Source organism: Mus caroli, unplaced genomic scaffold, assembly GCF_978045245.1.
Source record: "Mus caroli unplaced genomic scaffold, Mus_caroli_1 scaffold_11, whole genome shotgun sequence".
In the NCBI taxonomy this organism is placed as follows: domain Eukaryota; kingdom Metazoa; phylum Chordata; class Mammalia; order Rodentia; family Muridae; genus Mus; species Mus caroli.
In genome coordinates this window covers 11,455,856-11,474,874 of record NW_028227266.1, presented here as the reverse complement: position 1 = coordinate 11,474,874, position 19,019 = coordinate 11,455,856, and the positions used below count along the sequence as shown (strand labels likewise).

The 19,019-nt window shown below is 43.8% G+C and overlaps 1 protein-coding gene across 6 annotated transcripts in view; it reads right to left on the bottom strand.

Annotated features, from left to right (window-relative positions):
* Positions 1-19,019, bottom strand: part of Mre11 (MRE11 double strand break repair nuclease) — a 52,385-nt gene that overhangs the window by 3,754 nt on the left and 29,612 nt on the right. For all 6 annotated transcript variants that reach the window (XM_021171752.3, XM_021171751.3, XM_021171753.3 and 3 more), the window contains 8 exons: positions 18,461-18,564; positions 16,199-16,372; positions 13,702-13,764; positions 8,054-8,270; positions 6,797-6,877; positions 3,850-3,908; positions 2,289-2,353; positions 559-634 (listed from right to left, as the gene is read on the bottom strand). In XM_021171752.3, the coding sequence (XP_021027411.1) occupies positions 559-634; positions 2,289-2,353; positions 3,850-3,908; positions 6,797-6,877; positions 8,054-8,270; positions 13,702-13,764; positions 16,199-16,372; positions 18,461-18,564 (839 nt within the window). The remainder of the gene's footprint in view (positions 1-558; positions 635-2,288; positions 2,354-3,849; positions 3,909-6,796; positions 6,878-8,053; positions 8,271-13,701; positions 13,765-16,198; positions 16,373-18,460; positions 18,565-19,019) is intronic.

Below are 19,019 nucleotides of genomic sequence, written 5' to 3'. Positions count from 1 at the left end.
TATGATTAATAACACTACTGTGTACATGTGTGCCCTTACATGCAGTGTGTGCTCTGTTGGGACAACTTCATGGAGTCCATTCCTCCATGCCACCTTTGGGGGCCTCAGGACTCCCACTTGGGCCACCAGGCTTGTGCAGCAGCCACTTCACCCACTGAGTGTGTCCCAATGGCTTCACTTAGACTTATCACTCTATCCACCCTCTTGGAAATTCAGCCAACAGACAGGAAAGGCACAGTGTGCAGGGAACATTTCACCAAGTCAACCTTAAATGCTTCTACAGCAGCATCACCCAACTCTCCAAATATGAACGACAGAAGCTAAATTAAAAAAAGATTAAAAGCCCCAGCTTTGATCCCATTAATGGGACAAGTGAGAGTTGAGTGAACAGTGTGCTTTGAAAGGCCTTTATAGGCAATTACACTGAGGTCACTCACTTACAGGTCACAGCAAGGCTACCAGGGAGCCTAAAAATATAACTTGCAGAGCCTAGCCAGTGGTCTCCATTTATATCTCATAGACAGTTAGGTAAGAAAAAGCCTGTGACATGACAATCACCTCATCTGATTCAAAGTCTACCCCTTTGGCTGTCTGGCTCTGGGACATCCGTTTGCTAGATGTTGTGCCCGACCACCTGAGGAAGAAAGAAAAACCAAAGACAATGAACGAGAACACCACACAAGCATTCAATTCCATAATAACCACTGAGTACAAACAATACATAGCTCCCTTTAGTATATAATTTCGTGTATCTATGTGTACTCAGAGATAATATATTACATACATGCTATATGTGTGCATCCTATGGGCTCCGTTTCTCTGAGGAACCCTAAGAACAGCACTGTCTGTTTCTCAGTTATTGAATGTTTTTATAGTAAATATTTTCTAATAGAAAAAAAGCCAAAACCATTTCCTATCTATGCTACCCCCTATGCACCTAAATTTCCTCATCTGTCAAATGGGGAAATGTTTGTTTTTTAAAGAGCTATGTGGAATCTGGTTGAGCACTAGGCCATGGTGTGAGAGCACCACCCAAGTGCTGACTCGTGCCCCTACTGTAGGACCAGCTCCCCGCCACAGCTACAATGCTGCAGTGCTTTCCCTTCAACCTGCAGCCGCTCAGGAGGGGGGCAAGCTCAGCACTCTCCAGAGTTTCTCCTGCCATATCCTACTTGCTCTTTTACACACAGTTATGAGCTACGTTACTCATCCTTAATGTAGTTAGTTGTATGTGGTCAACCCCTTATAGGATAATTAAGTCACCTAAGTTTGCAGCCTTATCAAATCTGTTATATATCACCAGACCTAGGAGAATGTCAAAACAAAATGTTAAAAAACAAAAGGGGGCTATAGATTATTTTCTTTTTAAAACGATTTTTATTTTATATATATATGAGTGTTTTGTCTACAAGTATGTATGTGACAAGGTATATACAATGCCCAGAGGCCAGACAGATCCCTTTGGACCTGAAGTTACAAATGGCTGTGAGGTACTCGGAACCAAATCCTAGTTTATCCACAGGAACAGCAAGTACACTCCACTACTGTGCCATCTTCCCAGGCCCCTCAATTATGTTCTTAAGTAGAAATTTTCATTAAGTCTAAAGTAAACAGTATTTGCCCAAAATGTTAATACATAAAAGAAAACAGTGATTTTAAATAAATTTAGTAAATACACCAAAGTAAGTCAATCATTACTCCAGAATAGGTCCAGCTTGCCATATAAGTAAGTAATCCAGAGTAAGTTTACACAAGGAACAGAGGAAGTCCAGACAGCCACATATGTACTCCAAAGTTCGTATCAGCCACTTCTCCTGTTTAGTAAAGCACTGTGTATATACGGCAGAGAATAATGTAGTGAAAAATAAATCTGAAATCCAGAATTAAGAAAAGCATTTTCAGCCAGGCAGTGGTGGCGCACGCCTTTAATCCCAGCACTTGGGAGGCAGAGGCAGACGGATTTCTGAGTTCAAGGCCAGTCTGGTCTACAGAGTGAGTTCCAGGACAGCCACAGCTACACAGAGAAACCCTGTCTTGAAAAACCAAAAAGAAAAGAAAAACATTTTCCATCTTGAAGGGAACTGGGTAATAAAGACAAGAGGACATGAATCACAGACTGTTTTTCAGAGGAAATACGTACAGCAATGCTGAATCATACCTGTTTTTCATTTCTCTACATAATTGCTAGATGAAAAGAAATCTATTTATCCTCTCTAGCATAGAACAATGTATTGCCATAGAATTCCGCATAATTATATTTTTGTTTTCAAAGGGTGCCCCTAGCCTACCTTTGATCAGCCCTGGAATTGGTAGGAAAAATGTCATCTTCATCAGAGTCATCCACCTCAATGGTCTACAGAAGGGAAGAAACAAAGCAACAGGTTCATCTTGACAGACAAATTAAATAACAGAATCTCAAGACACATGCACATATGTGTCCAGCAAATCACATAAACACTTATGATTAACACAAATCTAGAAGTGCATGTGGCTCAGTGGTAGAGGACCTGCCTAGCAGTGAGGCCCTGGGTTTGATCTTCAGATCTCAGGGAAGAAGGTAAAGGCAGACTGACAACCCCCCCTCCTCCCCCCAAAAAAACCAAGGTCCCTCTCCTTTACAAATGTTACTCTTATCCATGGCCTGTCTTTTCTGGCAGTTCCCAAGCTGTAACCTCTAAAATACACAGGAGGCTGAGTGACTTGTCCAAGTGCAGTGCAGCCCTGCCCTGAGGCTTTCTTCCCAGGTTCTGACAGGGCGACAAACTGTCAGTGCTTTAACTTCAAGTTTTCTTTTCTTGAGTAACACGGGCTACTTTCAAACTTGTAATCTTCAGGTTTCTGCCCACTGAGTGTGAAAATTGTTGATCTGTACTACCAAAATCACCTATTAGTTCCATTTTTAAAAGAAAAAAATCAGCTCCAATTTTAACTTATTTAAAAGGTATTGGATTACATGGGAAGCAGCAGATAGGTAGATATTTGGTGTTAAGAGCCGACAGAGATATATATACAATTCCACCATGCTCTGTGTCTTGTATTATCTTGACCCTTGATGGGTATGTGCTATGTTTTCACCTACTAAACTGTTAATGAGGAAGAAGCCAAGGACAAAATTCCAAAAGAGCATCATTCGAGGTCACAGGCTCTGCTACACATCCTGCAGTGCACAGGATATACCTTTACCAAGCAGGATTGCCCAGCACAGGAAGAGTCCTGACCTGGGGCTTAAGATTCATGGATTATAACAGTGAGACAGTAAGTCAGAACTATCCTGAATTTGCTTGTAGAATCCCAAGTGGCAGAAAGGCCCATGTTAAATCTTCTTTTTTTTTTTTTTTTTTTTTTTGGTTTTTCGAGACATGGTTTCTCTGTATAGCCCTGGCTGTCCTGGAACTCACTTTGTAGACCAGGCTGGCCTCGAACTCAGAAATCCGCCTGCCTCTGCCTCCCAAGGGCTGGGATTAAAGGTGTGTGCCACCACTGCCCGGCAAATCTTTAACAGGACACAAGGATCCCGAGCCTCTGGTCTTCTCAGTCTTTAGTTCACAGAAGTATGAAGGAACACCTCCACGTGAGGAACATGCCTCCCACCACACGAGGAATATACTTTCTGAGTTGGGGTTTAGAAGTCAGGGCTCTAGGTCAGTACTGCTGTCTTTTAAAATGCTACCAGATACATGAAACTAGTGCACTTGAAGAGTGAACCAGGGAGCTTTGTTGTTGGCTTCAAGAGTCTGAATAACCATCAAGTTCTCCCCAGTGCTGATGTTCACAACACATCCCTAGTAGGAAGTCCTAACACAGAAAGCACATTATTCAAATCAAATCAAATCAAATCACTGTACTTACCTCTGAGTAATTCTTAGTGGCTACGTTTCTAGAAGGCTGTTGTCGGGTAGATCTGAAAGCTAGTATGAAAAAGATGAAATGCCTGTTACATAGTTCTTAAAGTAACTTAAAAAAAATGTATTCACTTCCTAAGCTCAAGGATTTTAAAATCCTACCTGCAAAATCCTGGAATGATCAATTGGAAAACCATTTATATACTCTTGGAGTCTGGAAGGATGTAAGACTATATACAGTTGAAGCCCACAGTCTGGCTAGCACTCTCATGGTTTCCCAGCTTGTTCAAATATAGTAACATGCAGAACTCATACATACACTCACATTAAAATATTTATAAGACAGGCCTGAAAGATGAAGTCCTGTCACTCAGCCAAGTGAACTACAGTAGCCCTCCTCGCCTTCCCAGATGACCAGACATCCTGGGGCTTCTGCAGCCATCACCATTGTCTCTGTAGCCACACTGGGCACATGAGAACACACCAGAGGGGAATTCTGCAAACCATATATCCTTGACTCCTCAGTTTTTGCTAACCTTGCCTCTTCTCTGTCATTTGATATCAAACTGTGCAATAGATCCAAACACCTCGTCAGTGTTTGCTTTCTCCTACGTATGAGCAATTGCTAGCATCAGATGTAGCTTCTCCAAGACAACCTCCACTCTAAACTGGGCAAAGGGAGACAGTTAAATAGCCAGACTCCTAACATCCCTAGTCCGGAGACTTCAGCAATCTTTCTACACAGCCCAGCTCTATCACGGCTCCCATTTCCCGCCTCAGGTTTCTGTGTCGGATCTGGTGATGTCTGAGAGGAAGATGAAATGCAGAAGCCCAGATCTCATCTGCCCTCTCACTCACAGGCCTCACCCTACTTTCTACAATGGAGAAGAAGCAGGTCACATGAACAGAAAGCCAGAGAGAGGGCTGGTGACATGGCTCAGTGGGTAAGAGCACCCGACTGCTCTTCCGAAGGTCCAGAGTTCAAATCCCAGCAACCACATGGTGGCTCACAACCATCCGTAATGAGATCTGGCGCCCTCTTCCGGTGTGTCTGAAGACAGCTACAGTGTACTTACATATAATAAATAAATAAAAATTAAAAAAAAAAAAAAAAAAAGAAAAGAAAAGAAAGCCAGAGAGCACCGTGCTTTCAGAGAATGCTGTCGGCACTTACTAATGATTCCTAAATGCTGAGGTACTGGAAATGAAGGAAACGTTCTTTGCTCCTAGTGGACAGCCAGCAATGAAGGAAGCTTATGAAAGAAGGCAACTTTCATCAGAAGACACTGTTTGGTCAGGAAGGCCCCGTGCCTGCGTAGGTCAGTTCTGCTTCTAGAACTGGACCCACTCTGACTTTTTAGCTAGCAGTCACTGCCAAGTTGCTTGGCTTATCCAAGTCTCACTTTCCACACCTGTAAAGCGGTGCCAATATCTCACACAGAAAACTGTTGAAAGGGTAAAGAGGTGCTTAATGCAAATTGCTCTGGCAAGTGCCTGGCAGGCAGCAGGCACTCTCACCCACAGAATCAGCATGAAAATGAATGCAGTGACTCAGGGGAGTACGGCACATGGGAAGGCAGTGGCCACAAGGTGTCTTTTCTCTGCTCAGTCACCATCCTCTGCTGAATAACTTCAGTGGAAAAACTCTAGCTGTCAACTCCTCATTTCAGCAGCTGTTGGCTACGCAAGTGACAATAATGGTGCAATTGTTGTAACTCAAAAAAATAAAAGAAATAATTGAAAAAAACCATGAAAAGATAAAAACAGAAAAAAGAAAATCTCTTGAACCGTACTATAATAAAATCGTTTGTATATTCACGCTAAAAAAAACTCAGTCCACGTTTTGGGAACAAAGGAAACTAATGGGAATGAGGAGGTGATAAGAGGATGGGTGGGGAAACCGGGAAGTGGTGGCACAAACCTTTAATCCCAGCCCTTGAGAGGCAGAGGCAGACGGATTTCTGAGTTTGAGGCCAGCCTGGTCTACAGAGTGAGTTCCAGGACAGCCAGGGCTACACAGAGAAACCCTGTCTCGAAAAACAAACAAACAAACAAAACAAAACAAAAAAAGGATGGGTGGGGACATGTCAACCTAGACAGAAGTTCAAGAGCACAGTGGAGTGTCATGAAACACCAGTGTACATACCTCTACACAGCCCAATGAGTCCTAAACAGGATAACCCACCACCACCACCACCACCACCACCACCACCACCACCACCACCACCACCACAGGTGCAAGACCACAGAGAGTAAGCTGAGGGAAGAAGAGGTTTTACTTTAAGGAAAGGTAACAGCTGATACCTTTCCAACACTGGAAACAGGAAGAGTTCCTTTAATTAAGGTGAGTATACACACTGGTATCAAGGAATGTTTCACACAAAACCATTAACCCTGAATGAGAAAGGGCAGGCTGGGCTGAGGCACTGGTTTAGCCACTGAGCCTAGTATTGTGCTGAGCTCACTGGGGCTTTGGCAGGGAAGCATACACACTTCAGCACTCTGGTTTTTTTTTTTTTTTTTTTTTGGTTTTTTGAGACAGGGTTTCTCTGTGTAGCCCTGGCTGTCTTGGCACTCACTTTGTAGACCAGGCTGGCCTCGAACTCAGAAATCCGCCTGCCTCTGCCTCCCGAGTGCTGGGATTAAAGGCGTGCGCCACCATGCCTGGCCCAGCACTCTATTTTTGTAGTTCACCATTTCCTATTTTTTATAATAATAAGCTCTTGAAGGTGCCTCCTGATGCACCAGGCATTGGGATCTACTTGTTTTATCCATGGAATTACTCAGCTCAGGTCAGTCCCCCATGCACACTGCAAAGCTGCCTCTCCAGCCCTAAGAACTATTTCTGTTTTAGCCTGTCATCTCGATGGCTGCTACTACAGTGAGTGCAGTTACTAGGGAGGCAGCTTCAGCCTTCCTGGGATGGAAGATATAAGCTACAGCTCTGTACTCACCGTCTAGAATGGACATGTTTCTAGATGTTGATGAGGTGGCCTTTGAGCTCCTGCCTCGAGTAGTGACCTCCAGCCCAGTGTCTGCAAGAGGAATCACAGTGGTCAGGAACCTCCCTCTGCACAACGCAGAAGGGAGAGCTCATTAACAAACTGTGCACAGAAAGCCAGCAGCACAGACAAAACAGAGTCTGAGGGTCAGATTTCAGACTGTCCTTAGTCACCCTGGTCCTCGTTACAGCTTTAGGACACAAGCTGTAAATGTAAAGATGATAAAACAACCACAGACTGATTCTTCAGAGCTCGTTTTTGATTTGTTTGTTTTTCTGAGACAGGTCTCACCATGTAGCTCTAGATGCATGGGAACTTACTATGTAGACCAAGCTCACAGAAATCTGAGTGTGCACTACCATGCCTGGCTCTTCAAAGCTCTTATATTAAGTCATTCTTTATGTTACCAGCCAGGTTCCCTAGGATAAAATATTCTTTTTACATTTTTAAAATTTTTATGTGTATGTGTGATTATGCAAGTTTATGGCCTCACATGTATGCAGGATCCTGTAGAGCAGAAACGAGCATAGGATCCCGTGGAACTGGAGTTACAGACAGTTGTGAGCTGCCATGTAGGTGCTGGGAATTGAACCCAGGTCCTCTAGAAGAACAGCCAGTGCTTTAACCCCAGAGCCACGTGCCAGCCCTGCCATGGACAAATACTCACTGAAGAACAATTCCTAGTGAAAGACTTATGGACTACACTAGGAAATCACTGGATGGCAATGCTCTGTCATCTGGACCATGCCAGGACTAGTACCAGTGAAGACAGCAGTGCTGTGACGGCCTTTAGAAGGTAAGCTGTCTAGTGTCCTTTTCACTCTTAAACAAGCTCAGAGAGACTATAACATGTAAGTACTTTATCTCCTGATAGTAGCAATATTTCTCTGATCTGGAATTGTGATTTGCTAGCCATTTCCTTCATTCACATTTGTCAATCATTACTCCTCCATACATGAGAGAATATATACAGGAGAAGTATACAGTGAGGCTCTTAATTATAACTTAAAAACAACTAAGACCCTATGGCTGCACACAGCCAGTTACAATCTATCCAAGTTCTACTACAGGTAGCTGCTACACATCACAAAAATAACAACTGTTTTAGAAACAAAACCTCCCAATTCAATTCTGACCAAAGGACACAACTTGGCCCTTCTCTTGTAGCTTGCAAGTTTGCAGTGTTGAAAGACAAAGATGGGTGCTGACCTCGGCCTCTCTGAGAGCCTCCTCTGGGTGCCGAGCTCTGCCCTCTTGCTCCTCTTCGCCCTCGGCCTCGGCCTCGGCCTCTGCTAGGCACTGCTGACAGGCTGTCATCAGAGTCATTTGCTGTCTGCTCCGTTGTATCAAAACTCAGGTCCTCAGCACTAAAGGCTGAGGTGGAGTTCTCTGACTGTGATCTGAGGGCCCGGGCTCTGCTCATGGCCTGTGCAGCAGAGACGGCACATCAGGAGAAACAGCATCATACCCACCTCTCATTCAGTCATATCAGCCCACTAACTAACTCAGTGTGCTATACAGATGTGGAAGGAGTATCTCATACCTTACCTTACCTGTGCTGCCACCTGCAGGAGACCTCTTACGAGGGTCTCCAAGAAACTCAGTTTTGTACTCAGCACTTCTAGAACCAAAGAAGAGGCTGAAGATCACTCAGCATCCCACACAATGTTTGTAAAAGACAGTCATGAGCTTCTTTTTTAGAATGAGCTCTTAATTAAAAAGAGAAAGAAAAAAACCATGAAATTTTAGGGTGCATTTATTTTCTTTCTGATTTTTGAATATAGCAATTTCCTCTAAAATAAATTTTATATTCAGAAAGATCTAATGTCCTCTTCTAGTGTGTCTACGGTGTACTCACATAAAAAAAAAAAAAGAAAAGAAAAGAAAAAGAAAAAGAAAAAAAGATTGAGAAAGAATTTTAGAACCAAGCATATCCACTTTCTTTATTTTGTAAGAAATCATTTACAAAAGACAAATTTGAGATTTAGCCAAACACTGTAACTCTAAACAGATTTTTTTTAAAAAATTAAAAATACAATGAAAGCAAATGTGCCTGACCTCTTCACTGAGATCTGTCAAAACATAAAAGAGAGAAGAAACCTCAAACAGGTTTTAATAAAACTAGAACCCCCACCCCCCCACCCCCCGCTTCTGAAGAGTAAATACAGGCATCTGGGGAAAACTGAACAATGGGGAGTCACAATGCTGAGGCACAGCCCCACAGCCGACATAAGGCAAGTTATAAAGCGGCCTGATAGCAGGAGACCAAGGACTCCTCAAGTTCTAACAGGACCACTGGCATCAAGAGATGGGGGCGGGGAGCACTAAACGAGATGGGTAGCAAGTAGGCAAGCTAGGAGTGGGTGAGGACTGAAGCTGTGGATATGAGGTACGAAGGAGGTAGGTTAATTCAGTTTCCAAAGAGCTAGGGAAAAGTTGAGGAGATAGCTCAGTAGACAGAGTGCTTGCTTTGGAAGCATAAGGATGTGAGTTCAAGCCCAGCACCCATGTGAAAGGCTCGTACAGTGATCCCAACTTATAATTCCAACACTAGGGAGCCCAAAAAGGCAGGATCACTAGGCTCATGGCCAGCAAGAGGTGCTGTCTCGGGGTGGGCAGGAGTGGCTAGGGAGGCGGTTTGATGGGTAAAGCGCTTGCCGTACAAGCATGAGGACCTGAACCCACACTAAACGTCTGGGTGCCACTGCATGTGTCTACTATCACAGCGCTGGGAAGAGGCAGACAATCTCTGCAGCATGGGAGCCTGCCAGCTTAGTCTAACCAGTAAGCTCCAGGTTCAGTAAGAGACCCTGTCTCAAAAAATAAGGTAGAAAGCCATAGAGGAAGACACCCCACATCGATCTCTGGCCCCACGTGCACAAATAAACACATGCAAAGTAGCAGCAACTAGGAAAAACATTCAAGACTGTCCTCTGCACACATGTCCACACACAAACACACACACACATATGCACGTAAGTAGAAAATAAATGAGTTGTAATGCAGGTCCTGAAAACAACCTAGAGCCCCAAGGGGAAAAAAAAAAAAAACAGATGCCATCAACAGTCTATTTTGTGAAAATTGCTTAAAAATACTACTCTGGAGCTGGAACGATGGCTCAAGGTTAAGAGCACCAGCTGTCGGTGCAGAGGATTTTGGTTAGATTCCTAACACCCACAGGCAGCTCACAACCATCTCCACTTTCAGGAAGTTCAACTCCCTCTTCTGGTCTGTTTGGATACTAGGCAAGCATGTGGCACAGACATACATGCAGGCAAAATACCCATACACACAAAGTTAAAAACAAAACAACATAAGAAACAGGTAAAAATCCCCAAACATCATCCAGATACCAAGAAAGCTTTACAGTTGAGCTGAGCCAAATTTCCAAAGAACAGAGCTCACTGCTATTGCAGTACTGCTGTAGCCAGAACAAGCACCCAAAGCCAGCCTAAGGCAGAGACAGCACTGAACATATACAGAGAAGACAACCATCCAGTATTCATGAATATAGCAGAGGCTGGCATGCAGGTAACAGCACCTGCAGAGTGATAGCAGGTCAGGGACCCATACACACTAATATACCTCACATCAACAGAGCACAAGGAGGAGGCCCCACATTTCCCCTCTCTAGAAGCCAAAAGCCTTAACTCCCCACCACCCCTTATTTAAGCAACAAGCTTCAGGAGTAGGTGGATACTTCTACATGACTACTTTTTTTTTTTTTTTTTTTTTTGATTTTTCAAGACAGAGTTTCTCTGTATAGCCCCGGCTGTCCTGGAACTCACTCTGTAGACCAGGCTGGCCTTGAACTCAGAAATCCGCCTGCCTCTGCCTCCCGAGTGCTGGGATTAAAGGCGTGCGCCACCACCGCCTGACTTTACATGACTAAATTTGAAGGTGGATGGAAAGAGAAAGAGGAGGAGGAAGAGGAGGTGGAGGGAAGGAAGAGAGCACACAGAGAAGTAGGAGTTACCCTCTACCCCACTATAAGTCGGTACTTCACATGAATGCTTTATATACATTAAAAAACTGTTCATAGAGATGGGGAATTTAGCTCAAGGGTATAACACTTGCCTAGCAAGTGAAAGGACCTGGGTTCAGTCCTCAGTTCTAGGAGCAGGGTGTGGGGAATGTTCATTCACTGTTCAAAAAGAGAAGCATATATCAAACACAGCGTCCCTTGAGATTCATAAAGATCAAACCTCTAGTATCGGAAGAAGCTGCGGGATGATGGAAACTCAGACCCCACGGATGAGAAGGCAAGCTAGCACAGCACCTCTATAGCGGCAGCCATGGGTAACAGCACTTAAGCCCTGTCCCATTGTGATGCTTATTTGTAAGTGATAAACCACCATTTCCAAATGATCTATTTTTGTTTGTCTAAATACCATCTTTATTTTCATTTTCTCAAATATTATAGTCAAACAATGTTCTAATTTACTATTTCTGCACAACAGCTTTAAGTTACTGACTATAGGACTTACTCTCCATCTTAAACTGAAACTCTACCCATTCTCTACTCCCAAGTCCCTGGGAACCCCAGTTCTTCTCCATCCCTGTGACAGAATAACACAGTACCACATACAGATGAAATATTACCTTAGTCCACTGGAATCTGGCTCTCTCCTACTCAGTGTGTGTTCAGATTCCATGAACACTGGAGCATGTGTTTGACTGTAATGATGTGGTAACATTTCCTTGCAGGAAGATACCACATTTTGCTCATCCAGTGACCTGCTGTGTCTGACTTGGCTACTGTCAGTCTTACTCTAGGAGCACCGGTAGCTGAGTATTCACTTGAGGCTCCAGCTCCAATCCCTTTGCTGTTTACTTAAGCCTGTGCTTTATCTTTCTAGGAGTGGCCATGTTGCTTTGTACCCCAGGGCATCAGGTCCTCCTTGGACCAGGAAGTATGGAGCTCCAGGCTGCACAATAGGTGCCAATCCTGATCCTCGATCTGTTCTGTTCACATTCTCATTCTCTCCCTGGGTCTCACAGTTGCTTCTCTAATGTGGGTGGTGTCAAGTCTCTGCATTGTGAAAAGTATTCACAAGTGCATAAGAATCCATAAGTGCTGACAGAGCACTTGAAAACCTTTGAAAAGATGACAAGCCAAGGCTTTTGTCCATTTTCAAGTTGCTGTTTTGTTGAATTTAAGAAGCCTTTTTTAATGCCGTGTGGACACCAATTCCTTGTATGTATGATTTGTAAGCCCTTCGTTCCATCCTGTGAATCCCTTCACTCTGGGTTAGGAGTGGCTTCACATTTTGAAAGGGTGTACCAACCCCGTCTAAATTCAGAAAGGACCTAAGAATTTGTAAGCCAGGAAAAAAAGGAGTGTGTCAGACTAAGACAGTGCTAAGTGTTTATAGGACCGTAAGAGACAGCAGTGCGCGGGCTGGGGGTCATGGCAGCCGGCAAACCCAATCTTTACTGGCTGGCCTTGGTCCTAGGTTTCCAAGTCAACTTGTGCCTAAAACAATTCTGAGTTTTCCCCCTGTGAACAAGTAGCTCTATGGTATGCATTTTTAAATTTGTCTGTTAAAATAACTAATGCATAGTAATAGGATTCATATTCAAGGCTCAGAAATTCTGACAAAGCTGTGCATTACATCTTGAGAAATGTCAACTCTATTACTCGAGTTGAGTAGGACTCTGACGCTGAAAACCCTGTCAGCACCCACAGCATTCTGGAACTGTTTATTGCTATGATTTAATATATTTTCCAGACTCCACATGCTGTAAACTTTATGCAGAAAGCCACACCTATCAACAGTATGGAGTGGTCACTGCATGAGGAAAGGCCTCATGAGTGGATTAATCTATTCACGAGATCAATGGACTCACGAGTTATGCAGGCAGGCAATGGCTCTGTTCTGAAAGAAAGCTAGGTTGCTCACTCCCCACCAAGCCATGCGATTTGACAAGTCAGAGCCCTCCAGGAAGACTCTAACTAGATGCTGGCACCATGCTCTCTGGCCTTCCCAGCTTCTAGTACTATGAGCTCAAACATTTTTCTATCCTTTATGAATTACATGGTCTCAGGCACTTTGATACAGCAACAGAAAATCGACTAAAAAGCCCAGGAAATCCTGTTACCTGCAAATGTTTTAAAAATATAGCTAAGTTTTAAGCTTTGAAGTTTGAACTCAAAACGTTCCACTTCCATATAAAATATGCACAATTCCTTTTTTGCTGTTTTGGTGGTGATAAGGATGCTGAGAAGGCACCTGACCACTGAGCTATGCCCTCAGCCCAGCTCTTATCCTTTTAAAAAGACTAATGAGCTTAATGAGGAGACTCCTGTGGTCAAAGACCATACCTGTCCATACTCTTCTACACTTGTACTCCTAGAAGGATACTCATAACAACCATGAAAACCATTCAGACAAAGCCTTGGGAGTCAGTGATGTGTGAAATAACCACAAAGCAGTGACGATGATCAAAACACAGAACACACAAGCAGAAAACAAGCGTGCACATTTCAATCTTGAGGCGACCGTAACAGTCAGAAGTGCGGAACTTCAGTAAGCAGCTTCAAATCGACCTCTCTTGGCACTTGAAGAGACTTAAGAGGATTCCGACATTTTAACTCAGAAATACCACGCTATTTTCAATAATGAGGAATCTGTGCTCATCACATGTACAAATACATTTTAACAAGAGCAGACGGGAGAAAAGCAATGACAATCACACACTTGTCCCCGGATGTGACCTGCGCTCCAATCAGCCAATGTTAGCCAGTGTTCCCATCTAGACACAACATACCCTTGGGCAATCTGTCTAACTGTACCACTGGCACTTCTGGTTCACACACCAACCTACAAACACAGGATGCTGCAGCTGTAAATTACCTCTCGAACTTCATCATCTTCTTCGTTAGTATTTCTCTGTCTGCTTTCTCTGAAACGTCGGACCTAGACCACAACAAAGAAAGTTAGACACTATATATTCTAACAGCAGAGCACCACCAGAAATCAGGTGACAGAGTCATGGGCAACTTGATGGTTTTCAGTCCATGCAAATCAAAGCGTAAAGTGCCCACAGAATTCTCCTAAAGAGCAGGGCAGAAAATGGGCACTTTGCTTGGGAGATCTGTGCTTCATACACAAGAACAGGCCATACACTGTGCAAGTCTGCAGCTGAGAACGAAAGGCTTAGGAGGAACTCGTGAGGGAGGGTACCACCAAAGCCATAAAGCTGGGTGAAGCTACAAAGTGGGGATGCAGAGAGATGGGTCCAAGGACTAAACTCTGGGAAGTCCAGCTTGAGAGGGTGGAGAGATGAAAGTTACCAGGAAAGGGAATACTCCATCAAGGAGGGAAGAAAGCATGCCCAATGTGTGGGAGTCCTTTAAGACCTGTAAAATAAAAGTGTCTCGAGAAGTTTGGCAGCAGTCAAAGCAGGTCCCTGACAGGAGTGCTGGCAAAAGGAAACCTTGACAAGAGCAGTGGAACTGTGGATCAAAAGCCAGTATGAGAGGCAGGCACAGTGGTACACATCTTTAATCCCAGCACTCAGGAGGCAGAAGCAGCTGGATCCCGTTGAGTACTAGGCCAACCTGGTCTACATAGCAAGTAGTGAGTAGCCAAGGTTACAGAGAGAGATCCTGTCTCAGAAAAAAAAAAAAAAAGTTTGACGGAATAAGGCATGGTGCTTTGGGTACCAAAAATGCTGCTGTTCACACAGAACAGCACGTGGAGCAAGAACATTACATCCAGTAGGAGGCAAACTGGAAGACACTGTTTTAATCCTTACAACCGTGGAGGAGTATTACTCACTCCACTTTACAGATAAGGTACTGAGAGCTTAGAGAATTCAAGAATCAACACACAGATAAGGCTTCTGATTTTGAGCACATGGCCTCTATAGTCTAGAGGCCATGCTCTTGGCTACCATGATACAGAGACACAAAGACAGAAACACACACTGTGTAAACTGCCTCAACACATCTAGAGTCACAGAGTGAGTGGCACTGAGTCCATGGAGCTGCTCTGACCTGAATAGCACTGGGCAATGAATGATACTATTTACACGCAACATAGCAGGCTTTAGGAGGGCCATGCTAAACACACTAAGATGAGTGGTAAGGGACTGCATTTATGAAATAGTGTTTTGTTCTATGGAGAAGGTAACCTCATAGAATACAGATCTGTAACCAAGATACTTGCCAGTGTGTTTGGAACCTCAAAGTATCTATTCACACTCATTCATGTTATGAAATTGAATAGTCAGTGTGTGCATCTCTGCATCCTTACAGTCCTGTTTGCGTGTAACATTATACTGAAATACTTTTCCATGGCTGTCAAACACATACTTTTTGTTTATTTAAGACAGGGTCTTCTGTAGCCCAGGCTGGCCTGAAACTCATTATGTAGTGAGGATGACCTTGACTCCCAGTCCTCCTCCATCTACCTTCTCAGCTCTGCAGTTATGGACATGCCATTGCACCTGGCCAAAATCACAATACCTAACAGCTTATTAACACATAACCCTTAAGAGAAGTCCTTAGACTTCTAGATTAGGGGACAGTGTTCAAAGAAACAAAAGTTTCCTAGTGTCCCCCCCTGAGCACAGCACTGGCAGCTGTTATGCTGTGTATGAATGTCTGCTTTACTTACTATTTCCTCGGCAGGACACCAGCAGGACCAAGCCTTACTGCTGTTAGGAAGCTGCTTCAGTACACCTCCAACAGTGCACTGACTGCCAGTTTTCTTGCATAAATTTGACAAACAAAATCCATTTAAAATCAATGCCCTTGGTTGACTGTGGTTAAATACCACCTTCTCGAGCTTATTAGCCATGTATACATTCTTGTGAACTCCTTTTTCATGTCTTTTGTTTATGGCTCTACTGAAATGTTTAATATTTTCTAAAGTTTTCCATGAGCCTTTGAATACTACACTGAAAATGTTAGCCTTTTCTTCTGTACACTTACGCACACTTTCTCCACAGTTAAACCCTTTTTCTTGTTGACATGGCAATGTACTCCAATGGAAGTTTTTCTCGTCTCTCCTTGGTATGCAAAGGGAAGGCATGCTTTAGGTGAGATCAAAAGCTCAGTCAAAACTAATGAAAAAAGTGAAAGAAGCAATTCTATGCTACAAGCTTCATTCTGAAGCCTTCCTGGAAGCTCTGAAAGATGCTCTCTCGAGGACAGGATCAACTGAGCACCAGTCACATGTCAAACTCTACTGGCTTCTGCCTAGACACTGCCTTATTTATTCGTCATTTTATCCCTTTAACTTTATAGATGAGGAAACCAAACAAATTATATACTTAAACAGTCGTAGACCCAAAACCAAACCAAACCTCTGCATAACTCTTAAATGCTGCCAGACAGCAGCTCACCTCCTCATCAATCTTGTCTTCCAGAGCATCAATATGGCGCTCCTTAAGAAACCGCTGTGTTTTCTCCAGCTGGTACTTCACTAATTCCTCGATGGCATCTTTCTCTTCCTTGTCCACAAACTCTTGAACTGCTTCGCCCATCCCTCTTTCTGTCAGCAGCGAGAGCTGAACATTCTGTGAAAAACAACACAAGGTGTTTGATGCACAAGTACTATCTGTTCCTCATCCAGTGACTACCTAAGAATGAAGCCACAATCTGCTATGGGAAAGGATAAGCTGCCGGGTGTGGGATCAGCAGACAGCATGTTAATATTAAAGGGGACAGAAGAAAAGGGAGGGGAGAGGAAGACAGGTACAGCTAGCTGTAGAGACCTGAATGGCTGCCAATACCAGAGAGGCCACCAATGATTACTAGAGATGAGGATAAACCATTGGGTTAGGCAAGATGATGGCTGTAAAGATGTCCCCAGCTCACTCTGGAAGCTCTGAGTATGTTATATGGTGAAGGAGTTCAAGGCCACAGATGATATTAAGGCTGTTCATCATCCAGCTATAAACTACGCAGGTTGTCAAGGGCTGTCCAGGCAGCCCCATAGAATCACAGGGTTCCAGAAAGAACGAGTGAGAGGCAGGGGAAGACAACTTAGAAAACAATCAGGGATTCAATACTGCTGGCTATGCACACGGAGACTAAGTTAAGGTACATAAGGAGCGCTAGTAGCTGGGGAAGGTTAAGAATTACACACTCCCTTACAATTTCCAGAAAGGAATATGGACCTGCTGATACCTTGATTTCAGCCCAGAAAGACCAGTGCTATCTCTGACCTATACAACTGCCAGGTAACAAATTTGTGCTTTTAAAAATACATAATGGAGCTGGCGAGATGGCTCAGTTGTTAAGAGCGCCGACTGCTCTTCTGAAGGTCCTGAGTTCAAATCCCAGCAACCACATGGTGGCTCACAACCATCCATAACGAAATCTGATGCCCTCTTCTGGAGTGTCTGAAGACAGCTACAGTGTACTTACATATAATAAATAAATCTTTAAAAGAAAAAATACATAATACAACTAGAGAAGTCCAAGTAGCTTCAGTATCATATGACTGTATCATTAAAGTAACTAAATTAAAAAAAAAAAGCTACATTCAAACATAAGATCAAGGCTTTTACAGCAGCAATAGAAGAGGAACAATGACTTCTGTTATATTTTATTAACAATATATTATATTATATTATATTATATTATATTAACAATGTTCACCGAATACTTGGATACAAACTACCTCACACTGGTTACATCACAGATGCACCAAAGAGTCATTTACTTGTGAATTATACACAGTCCACACTAAAATCTGTTGTGCCACCCATTCTTTTTTTTTTTTAATTGGGTATTTATTTCATTTACATTTCCAATGCTATCCCAAAAGTCCCCCACACGCTCCCCCACCCACCCACTCCCACTTCTTGGCCCTGTCGTTCCCCTGTACTGAGGCATATAAAGTTTGCACGACTAACGGGCCTCTCCTTTCCACTGATGGCCGACTAGGCCATTTTCTGATTCATATGCAGCTAGAGTCAAGAGCTCCGGGGTACTGGTTAGTTCATAATGTTGTTCTACCTATAGGGTTGCAGACCCCTTTAGCTCCTTGGGTACTTTCTCTAGCTCCTCCATTGGGGGCCCTGTGATCCATCCAATAGCTGACTGTGAGCATCAACTTCTGTGTTTGCTAGGCCCTGGCATTGTCTCACAAGAGACAGCTCTATCTGGGTCCTTTCAGCAAAATCTTGCTAGTGTATGCAATGGTGTTAGCGTTTGGAAGCTGATTATGGGATGGATCCCCGGATATGGCAGTCTCTAGATGGTCCATCCTTTCGTCACAGCTGTGCCACCCATTCTTAAGAAACCATGAGTGTTGTTGATGGCTAGGGAAGGACCCCACAGACTCCTGTGTGTGAATGCTTGAACCACAGGGAGTGGCACTATTGGAGGAAGGGCGTTACTGTGGGGTGGGCTTTGAGGTTTCCGATGTTCAAGCCCCATCCACTGTGAAAGACAGCCCCCTTCTGCTGCCTGTAGACCAAGAGTTCTTAGTTCCTCTAGCACCAAGTCTGCCTGCATTCTACCATGGTGATAATGGACTAAACCTCTGAAACGGTAAGCCAGCCCCAGTTAAACCTTTTCCTTTATAAGAAGAGTTGCGCTGGTCCTGGTGTCTCCTCCCTCCAGTGAGCCCACGACAGTGAGCTCTCAAGAGTTACCTTCTCTGCTGTTTGGAAATACTGCTTTACGAGGTCTTCTACTCTAAGCGTTGTTCCTTCTGAAGCAGGTTTTGTGATGAGCATCCCAAAGTTGATCTCTTCTCCTACAGAAAGGAGACCAGAAAACCCAGCAGCTTCTATAACACATTCAATAGTCAAACCCTCACCAGCTCCTCAGCGGTCCCACATGAGTTTTCAGGAAAAAAGGAAGCTGTATTTGCTAATGGCCCTGGGGTTATTTTGGATTTGCTTCTTTTTCCACACAGTCCACATTAGCTTTCCTCATCTTAGAGGACCATGGCTCTTGCCACTGTTCTGCTAAGATTGTCTCCAGAGCCTTCCTTTCAGGAAGTATGAGAGTTAAAACACACTCACAATAGCAGAGCGTTCCACTATGTGGCCATCTGCACTTATAATAGAAAAGTGATGGGCAGAACTTCCAGGTCCCAGAACTAATCACGGCAGTATCAAAAAGTGCTGCTGACGTCACACCACACACCCCAGTTCAAAACAAAGGAAGACAGACAGTCTTACTGACAGTGCCTCTCTTTTTTTTTTG